The sequence below is a fragment of the Poecilia formosa genome, unplaced genomic scaffold (assembly GCF_000485575.1).
Source record: "Poecilia formosa unplaced genomic scaffold, Poecilia_formosa-5.1.2 Scaffold13, whole genome shotgun sequence".
In the NCBI taxonomy this organism is placed as follows: Eukaryota; Metazoa; Chordata; class Actinopteri; order Cyprinodontiformes; family Poeciliidae; genus Poecilia; species Poecilia formosa.
The window spans coordinates 1,136,735-1,147,334 of NW_006799952.1; the positions used below are offsets into that span (position 1 = coordinate 1,136,735).

Sequence of the window (10,600 nt, forward strand, 5' to 3'; positions counted from 1 at the left end):
TTCCAAAATCTGGAATGAGATTTATGCCCTGTGGTGAGTGTATGTAAACTTGGTGCAGGCATTCAAAGGTACAAACCTCACACTTTATTATTGAAAAAAGTCTTCATTGGTGAGATGACCAATATACACTTGTAACATGTAATGTTTCCATATTTCCTCAGGCCACTTGTTCCACAAATTTGGCATCTCTGAATCAGACTGGTACCGGATCAAGCAAAGCATTGATTCAAAGTGTCGTACCGCCTGGAGACGCAAGCAGCGGGGCCAGAGCCTGGCAGTGAAGAGCTTTTCCAAACGCACTCCACGCAGTACGGTGGCAGGTAAAATATAGATCTCAGGTGCCTGTATAACTGTATTTCTTTTTTTTTTTTTGTTTGTTTTTTTTTGTTTTAGGCATAATGTGACAAAAACGTTTGACGGCTCTTGAAATTTGCATGTGGGAAAGTGTGACGTCTTGAAAAGGGAAAGTGTGCAGATGTACAAGTTGCAGAAAAATTAAATCCAGATTCTGTTTATATGAAAAAAAAACCTCACAGCTTGTTTTGTTAGTTCCACTGGTGCAAAATATATTTATTATATTTTGAAAGCCATTCATCTCCTGCTGTCAGCACAACCTGAATGCGATCAACACCGTCACAGGTTGTGAATTCAAATACATCTTATTTTATTTCCTGTATAAACGCATTTATGCAACCGGAACCAATGTGTAGCTATCTAGTGTAACACTGCAGCTGTTTAGAGTCCATACACAAAGCATTCTGTACTTCCCACTTTCTGTGAGTTATCACCTCTCACCTCTGACCAGAGAAAAGCAGGCCTACGGAGGAAAGCCTAATATCCTGTGAGCCCATACTACCGTAGGGGCGGATTGTCAGGCCCTGCCTTTTCAAGCCATGCACACCCTAGTGTGTTCAACACAAATGCTAGTTCAACATGCAACATCCGTCAAGATGCAGCACACATACAGGGACCAAACAAATCATTCAGTTTCGACTCAAATTCCATCCTAATGAACTGAAAAAGAGGATTTTCATTTGTGTGAAACAAGCTCTTTAGCTTTTTTATTAGCCGTCTGGGCTCCCATCCCTCATCAGCTAAAGTACTGAGAAACATATTTTTTTATATAATTCACCACACATCTGTAATAATGAATGATAAGAGGGAGTGTTAATCTTCAAAATGTCTGTATTATGTAGTGACGTGTATGGAAAATAAAACAAATGACTATATTACAGAAAGGTAGTCTGGCTTCACTTAGTAGCAATGATCATCTTTTTTTTTTTATTTAAATTGGCTTTTATTGCCTAAATGTTTTTTTATTTTTATTTTTCAGGATGACTTGCAGGCTTTATTTGGCCAGTATTGAAGTCCTTTGATAGATGTAGTAATTTTGAATCTAGCAGAAAATTATAGAATAACAGAAATATTGTCATTTTTGATCCAAGGAATGTGTCCCTGACATTTGTCAGATTTTTCTTTTGTTAAACTCGAATGTAAGGATTATGCAGGAGGTTGATGTTTATAGACTGAAAAGTTTAAAAGTTCTTAGTTTTGATTCATAGAAACACTTGTGGATCAAGTGAAAACCAACCTATTTATCAGTGCATCACTAACCTGAGGATGTTGTCGCTAGAACATGTTTAAGTCTTGAACCAGCAACCAGAGAGCTTAGGAATCTTGTAATTTTATGACGCCTTCCGGCTACAGATCTTTCATATTTGATTCTATATAATTGTCCTGGGTTACTGAACTTTCTCGCCCAGTGTGCTCTGAAGTTCCACACTGACTCATCTTTTTGTTGTTTTGTGCAGAGGAAGGTATCTCAGATGAAGCTGCTCAAATAGAGACCGCCACCCAGCAGACCCTGCATTACACACTGGCCAATCAACAGGTCCAGTTCCATCGTATTGGTGAGGATGGACAGGTTCAGGTGGTGCGTATCAAATGTTTCATTTTTCACTTTCTGTAAATCCTTCAGCAAGCATTTTCTTAATTACAAGAATCATTTTTTTATCTCTACATATTAGTTTCTAAAATTTGTCCCCCACATCCTGGGTTTCAGTTTAATTTAGGAGTCCCACAGAGCAGGCCTGGGATAGTTCATACCACCCACTACAGTGACAGTGGGGAAATATTGACCAACATATAAATTAATAAAAGACTAATGGATGCTGAATGATGGATTTGGCCATTAACACATGCCGTGGCCAAAGGTCACATTGAGGCCCACTGCGACATATGGGTGGGCTGTTAAAGAAAAAGTAAATAAACTAAATTCCCAGTGTCCTGAAATCATCTAAAGTATTCGATTTAAAACATCCCTTGAGCTACAACAATAGATGTGAGATTAAACACCTTATGAGAAAACTTGTTGTGAGCAGTTCTCCCACAAAGAGTAACTCTGGAATTTGTTTTCTTCCTGTAAGAGGTAAAGAAGCAATGAAAGACATCTAAAACTTCAAATGACTGAGCAGGATCATGCTTCAGAAACGATTTGTAGATTAAATGAAATGACTGTCTGGTAAATCAGTTGTATGTTGAAATTAAGCAGATGCTGCTATTCGAGACCAATGCTCCATTTTGTGCCATTATGGAATATAATTAATGTTTAAGCATGAGGTTGTAAACTGATGGCTGTAGATTCTTCCTCAGTATTTTCTAGTAGAGAGCAGAGTTCATGGTTACCTACATCAAGTCATGGTAATAAAGCAGGGGTGTCCAAAGTCGGTCCTCGAGGGCCGGCATCCTGCATGTTTTAGTTCTCTCCCTAGTGATAGTAACAATTTCCTCAGCAAGTCAGTGTTCTCCTTAGGCCTCTAATGAGCCATCATTTGATGCAGGTGTGTAAAACCAGGGAGAGAACTAAAACATGCAGGATGCCGGCCCTCGATGACCGATTTTGGACACCCCTGTAATAAAGCATCAAATCGGCCCCATACCGTCATGCTACCACCACCAGATTCGATTGTAGGATCTTGTTTTCAAATGCTGTATTAGTTTTACAACAGCCTTGGAACTCTCCCATGGCCATTTTCCACTCTCTCTTTTTTTTTTATTTTTATTGTTGGATCTTAAAATTTGACCTTAACTGAGCCAACTAAGCCCTGCAGAGCTTGAGATGTTATTCGTCATCTCCTGGACGACTAACTGATGTGCCCAGCCACTCCTGGGAAGGTTCACCGCTGCTTTATGTTTAGTAGAACCCTAAAGCCTTACAAATGCTGCAGTGATTTTATTCTAATCTGTTCTTTAATTTCTTTATATAGGCACATTGTGTGATCTTTATTTGAACATTTCTGAATTTTAAGGTGGTGTTTGTTTGGCACGTAACTCCTTCTGATTATTCTCATTTATTTGAACTTGCATCCCGAAGTCACTGAGTTCATTTAAAGCCAGTGTTTACTGGCTTTGGCTCCACACTTTGTCAGAAAATCATGCATTTTAAATAAAAAAAAACTTGTGTCCCTTTCCTCTTGTGTCTCAGATTCCACCGGGACAGCTGCACATCGCCCAGGTGCCACAAGGCGAAGAGGTGCAGATCACACAGGACAGTGAGGCAAGTTTTTATCAGTGCTCGTCTGATAGAAGTCAAACAACATCGGACCAATTTTCCAAACTCGTTTTGTCTGTTAAATGATACAAGCACCTCATCACTGTTTCTTTTTTCACCCAACTCATATCTATTACACCTCATTCATGTTTGAGAGGCTGGTTGGAAATAAAGTTAATGATATCTACAGCTGCCACATTTTAGAAGCCAGATTCTTGAGAGTTTGTTATGGAACTGACTTACAGTATCCAACTGACTTTTCTGTTTTTGACTATCTTGTTTTTTTTTTTATTTAAGAAATGTCCTTTTCTTTTTATGGAAGATAAATATTAAACCCTTCAAGAACTTTGGACAAATTATTTTCCCATAGACATCAGTTATAGAAATAGCGGGGTTAGACATTAATGGTTGTATATAGAGTTATATGTTGTCAGTGTTGTCCCATGAAAAGATATACTTAAATACTTTCAGGAATGTGAGGGGTGTACTCACTTTTGTGATGCACTGTAATCTGCCAATTGCATTAAAACCTTTTTTTTTTATTTTTTTAAATCAATATCAAGGAATTATTGCCTTATAACAAGCTTGTATAACTTGCTGAAAAGTTACTTGCAAGTTAGTTTTCTTATTTCAAGTGTATGGGGGTATTTTCACTAGAAACTTGACCAAAAATACTTGGTAAGATTGTGTGTTTTTGCAGTGTAAAATCATTGAAGCCTGTGTCTGTGACGTTGTAAAAAGTGAAAAGTTCGACAAGTTGAACTGCATAGCTAAAGTTGTTGCCTTGAGGTCTGAATTTTTTTTTGTTTGTTTGTACAGTTTGTAGCGGCTTCTGCAGAGTTTTGTTTCAGTCTGTCCAATGCTCAGGTGACTCATTGTACCCCCATCAGACATCACAGCATGCACACATAGTTTGCCAGTTAAAATCATATTTTACCCCCAAACCACACGAACAGAAGGAGAAAAATTCCTGCATCAGCATCGTTCTTAATGATTTTTACAAGGCTGTGGGAGAAAGATTCGTTTCATGGCGCCACTCTGTATACACACACACACACACACACGCACACACACACACACACACACACACACACACGCATACATGTAATCAAATACTCAACATGATACATGTTGTACATGGGTGACAGCCTGACATTTGTGCAAAAGCAATTGACACTTCAACCAAGTGTTTTTCTCATTTCCTGTTCAGTAATAGTGCTAAAGGACCTTCTGTGAGAAATGCAAAACTGAGCGAGGGAGACACAATAAATTGGAGGCAGAAAACCTCTAAAGCTTTTCCTGCTCTTTGTGGCTGAGCCCAGCTTTTTTTTTTTTCCCTCTTGCCTTTTTCCTATTTCAAGATATTATTTGTTTTTTTGGAGTTCAAAGCTTAGCAACAAAATCCCACTTCTGCCAGCTGCCACTCACAGAATATGTTTTCATTAGGAACGGGCCCCTTTCATCAAAGACATTGGTTTGAGCGTGCTTGAAAAGGAAATGAACTGCCTCTGAGACTGTACGACTCTGGTCATATGGAAGCTCAGACAGAGTTCCATGTGTACATGAGTACAATTAGCAAAACGGGAAAAAAAAACAGCTGAGCCTTGGATGTTTTCCCCTCATATGTTTTTGTTAATGTGATTGTGGGCGTTCAGAGGTTTTACAATGGTTACAGTGTCATAAGCAGATTATTTTTGTTTACAAAAGCCTTGATGTAGCCAGATATAATATAGACGCTGACATCAATGCAAGGGCATTTCATTCGCTTCTCGTTATGATCTGTGTGCAAAACGGAGCTGTCTTATCATGTAGGAGTTGGCAAAAACAAACTGGTTCGACACTTTTCAGCCCTCACCATTGGCTTTTTACGTCTAGTTCGTAGGAAATCAAAGACTTGGCAGTGTTTAATGACTTGACTCTCTATTTGACGCTTCATTTATTCATTTTAGGGAAACCTCCAGATTCATCAGGTGCACGTCGGCCAGGACGGACAGGTAAGAGTAAACACCAGTCACGAAAGACTAATTATTCCATCGTTTCTTCTGTGTTTTACTTTTGCTCTAAAGAAAACCTTGCATCCACCATTTATGTGGCCAATAAGTGTTAAACTTAAAACAGATCAAGATGATGAATATGCTAAAGAAGTTGCGTCACTCTGGAATAGTACCTTACACACTGGAAGAAATCTAAAGGCATATTTATTCAAGTTAGTTCAGTCCACAGAGAAACACTCATTCTAAACAATATTACTAGCAGCACACCGAACAATGCCTCCAAAATTTGCTGTTGATTTATTTTCCCAAACTTCTACTTAATGAATCCATGACTTTCCCTGAAGGTCATGTGACCCAGAGACCCATTTCTTTTAGGCACTGGTCGCTAGCCTGGGTATTGATCCAGTGTTATCTTTCCAACGTTAATAGTGAGATGCATGGTAAGAAAGATGGATAAAAAGATCACAGCTAAAGAACTGCACCAAAGAGGGCTATTTTTTGTCTCATCTATTCTCCATAAAAGGGTGGAATACCACAAAAAAAAGTTTTCTGTAGTTGGCCAAGCTCAGTTGAGACTTCAGCTCCAAGTCTGACCAACACTACCATTGGATTTAATGTGAAACAAAGGCTAAATATTCGAGCCCACTGTTAGGAGTGGTGGTAGATATTTGATGCTGTGGGCCTTTAGTCCCACAGCTAGTATATTAAACCTTATGGAAGCTCATTTGAGTGCTTAGCCTCGTGAAGTATTGGCAATTAGAGGGTTTTAAGATGTTCTATTTTGAGTGAAAATCCTGCGGTTGCTTTCAGAAAATTAAAAATGCATGGTCATTGGGTCTATCAGCAGGATATTGATCCAAATCGAAAATGACCACATCAATGCAGAAATGGGTCACCAACACAAAATCAACCCTCTTATATTGTTGTCTCAGTTGCCAGATGTAAAAGCCTTAGAATATTTCGCTCTCTGTTTGTGCTCCAACCTTGTGAAATGTTTATAGGGGAAATTGACGTCCTGTGCTGTTGGCAAAGGAGGGTTATGCAAAATATTGGCAGCAACAGTTGTGTCACTAGTGTTTTTGTAAAAAAAAAACAGTTCTTCCCGAGTGTGCATTTTTCTGTTTTTTTTTTTCCCCAGTTGACTAAACATTCTTAAAATAAAGTAACAATTTTCCTACATTTTTCAGTGTGTTTTGCTACACCAGTAAACATTAATTTATTTTAAAGCTTTTTCCACAACTTAACCAGGGGTACCGATTAACATGACCAGTCTGTAATTTGTTTCCCACCACTTATGACTATTCAGTCCGACATAATATAAATTTACCAGGTAGATTCAAATGACTTACAGGGTTGGCGGTGTGTTTGTGTTCCCCTCAGTCTTCTGTTTTGTTTTTATCAGTCTTTTTCTTTTTTTTTTTTTTGTACATAAGGCAGTTTTTCTGTTCCCTCTTCTACAGTCCAAGTTTGTGTCGTTCAGAACTGACTTGGCCTGCGCTCAACCATCGCCGGTCACATATGGATGCGTGAAGACAGCTATAATTTCTCATTCATGATTCGATCCTGTTTGTCTAGAGACGGGGCTTTAGGGGAGGAAGTCTTCTCACGCCGGTCGTCTGCTGGCTGTGCTGTTTTGGGTTATTTTGCCACAGCAGGTGTTTTATGTAACAGCTGAATGCCATCTTTTTTCTCTTAAATGATTTAATGATTTCTGCATGAGCACTGTATTTTTTTTTATAAAGGTATCAAAGTGAGATTGCCTGTTTTAATTACTGGATCCTCTCGAGTCGTGGATTAAGTTAGTGGTCACTTCCCTATATAAAAGCTTTCTGCATGAGAGGAGCTACAAACCACCCACAAACGCACACTTTTGCCCAAAAATTTCCACATTTTATTGGCCTTTTAGGATCTCTGTGATTATCTTTCCTTATAGGTTCAAGATGCCATAAGCTCTGCGCACATTTGTGATGTGTGAATGCATCTGCTTTATATGAGGGATTTTGTTGTTGTTTGTATTCTTTACTGGCTGTTTAGCTCCGCGTGTGTTTTCAATTGATTGAGGTAGTCACCACACATCCTGTAGCTCCCCCTCTCTCACACACTCAATCACACATGCATGCTGATGTCCTCGAATGACCCGCTCACTGAGCCTGATGGCTGCATTCCTGTGTCTCTCTCTTTCTCTTCCTCTCTTTCTCTTTTTCGGATCCTAACCAAGTTTTGAAGTCAGATTTGGTTTAGATTTAGCGTCCTGATGCACATTTCCAAATCCTCAAAAGAGTTCATGAACTACCCATTAAAAGACTTCCATCATATCTGTCAGGTTTGCTGTGCATTGACTCCATGACTACTTGCAATTTACAAGTTAACGCATTTTATATGTAAATTGGCTACAGTGGGCAGGCTTATGCTCTCTAAGGGCATGCGAAACAAAACACTGCACAAACACAAAACTCCCAAGGCAGTGTCTGGGAGCTCTCTCCAATAAAATGCTCCCATTTTTGTTTTTCATGATATGTGTTTGTTTTGGCTACACACCCATTCGACTCTGCAAACCCAATCAGAGCGTCCCATTCTTTCAACAATTGAGTACAACAATGGCAGCCTCTCTGCTCTCATATTCTCATGGACCAGAGGGCAGGCAAAGCTAAGGGCAAACTTTAAATCTGATTACACACAGAAAGACCATCATGACATGCACAGGAAACTGGGCCTAAGCAAGCATGATAGTAGCTTTAGAGTTTATTCAAGCAGATAAGACACTGAGCAGATCTTTTGCAAGCTGCGAAAGTATAAAATATTTTCCCTTATCAGGATTGCTGTGGTGTGTTTTGGAACAGAGCTCATCAAAATCTTCTACAAAGCAAAATAATTGAACGTGATTCTAATCTATTCCTCCTTGGATGTTTTAATTTGTGTGTTTTCATTTAGGAATGATCTCACTGTTTTTGTAACATGGCAGAATAGTGCAGAGGCTGTACTGGTGTAACTTCGCCCATGCAGTTCATCACACCCCAAGCCTTGTTCTTTTTCTTCCTCTGAGACTGTTCCTCCTTGTGGTTAAACGGTTCCTGTGGTGTAGCTGCGGTTACACCTGTCTTTTAAAGCCCACCTGATACTTCTAATAACTCCAGGTTATATTAACCAACAAATGGCTTTCATTCACAGGTTGGATCTTGTGGATCTTGCAGATTTGTTACCTATTAAGCAAATGTTTGTTGCCGTATTTGGACGCTTGGAGTTTTAACAGCTTCCCACAGATGGGGCTTTGAACAATAGGCTTGTTCAGAGGTCTTGCGAGTTGCAAAGACCTCTGAAAAGATAATCCTCAGTCATTATCCCACTGACATTAAGCATTAAAATACACATTGGCAAACCTTCGTCTGTCGGATCAAGATCATTTGTGCAGATTTTATGTGACTTGTATTTGGCCACAGTCTCCAAACTAGAGCATCTTTTATATTATGTCAGATGTCAGATTTAGGTGTTATGATTTAAGGACAGAAATGGCTCCAACCCTGCCTTTAGGAGCTTCAGTATGATGAGAGCAATTTAATAATTACTTCTGTCAGTTTAATCCCTTTTATCTCCACTGGGCATTATGCCACTGGGGCAAATGCTTGTTGAAATACTTATGTCCTTGCAAAGTCAGTCACAATGTCCCAATTATGTTTGTTTTACTAATAATATGTGTTAGTTTGCCTCAAAGCTGTTGCCATGTCATAATGGTGACAATAAATTGTAGTAGATGCTTTGCATGTATATTGGCATTTAGGTTAATGCTTTTATGATTTGCATTCAGATTTCTACTCGCAATCAACATATTTGGATTCATGCCCTTCAGCAAGTTTTCAAGAAGTTTCTGATTCAACTCTGGCAAAGTGTTATGACCGCTGTTATTATTACTAATGGCGCAGTTTACTCAAATATTTAAATAGTTTTTCCCGGCAATGACTTGGCTTTTTCACATAAGCCACACATTTTCAATTGGTTCATGTCAGGATCATTTCAAAAGTTTAATATTGGCCAGCTTTGTAGCTCACAAAATCCGGTTTTGACGAGTGATAGAGACATTGTCCTGCTGGAACATCCAAATCTATCCAAGTTTAAATTATCTCGCTGTTCATTTGAGGCGAAGTTGAAGAATTTGCAGATAGTTCTCCTTTATTGTCACATCTATTTTATTCAGCTACTCAGCATGATGCTATTTCAACAACAACAACAAGTGCACCTAATTCTTGCTTTTAGAAATGTTAAGTTTTGTGTTTTTGTTATTCTGTCCTTGACAATCATTATTTTAAAGACCTGTCCGCATGGCTAAGGCTGCATGTCTTGGACCATTACTTTTGTTTTGCTAGTAGACAATCATAAAGCCCATAAAAAAGAAAATATAGTCCTCATTGTCCTGCCTATTCTTTTTTGTGAAAATGTTTAGGCAAATCTTGCGACACGTTGAGGAAAAAATAAAAAATAAATAAGAAAAACACTGAATTAACCTTCCACAATATTTTTCAAATTGACAATCTGAAGGACATTTTCCCTATGAAGATAATTAAATACATTTGGGCTTTAAAGAGAGAACACAAGGTCCAGCTTTGTGCAAAGAGTTACAGTTTATTTGGTCTTAATAAGAGAGGCTAAACTAAAATGGTGGAGGGCTCCAGACTGACCTTTGCGTGTACAATTTGTCCATGGTACACACAGTGGACAAATGTGTCCATTGTGTGGAGACATTTGTGCTCAGTCAAACTGAACCAGTTTGACTGAGCGCATTAAATAAGCAGAACAATATGTGAAACTCATTGGACTGTTTGCTGTGTATTCTTGGCCCACTGCCTGGGTACAAATTACAGTTTTGTAGGTTAGTTTAAGGTGTTTTGCACAGATGAAAACAGACAGTCACAAGCTAAAAGCAGAGCAACTAGGCCAGCAGAAGGTCAAAACAAAACTGGTCAACAGGGATCCAAATGTTCTAGTTCGCAAAATAAAATCTGTCTGAGGAAAAGAGAAGGCAAACTCATGAAACTATAAAATAACTAGTCTTTTACTGTTCTCC

At 38.8% G+C, this 10,600-nt stretch overlaps 1 protein-coding gene across 1 annotated transcript in view; it reads left to right on the forward strand.

Moving 5' to 3' along the window:
* banp (BTG3 associated nuclear protein) overlaps positions 1-10,600 on the forward strand; it is a 50,125-nt gene that overhangs the window by 11,550 nt on the left and 27,975 nt on the right. Inside the window, exons 8-11 of the mRNA XM_016668222.1 lie at positions 162-320; positions 1,812-1,933; positions 3,485-3,556; positions 5,500-5,760. Of these exons, the coding sequence (XP_016523708.1) occupies positions 162-320; positions 1,812-1,933; positions 3,485-3,556; positions 5,500-5,760 (614 nt within the window). The remainder of the gene's footprint in view (positions 1-161; positions 321-1,811; positions 1,934-3,484; positions 3,557-5,499; positions 5,761-10,600) is intronic.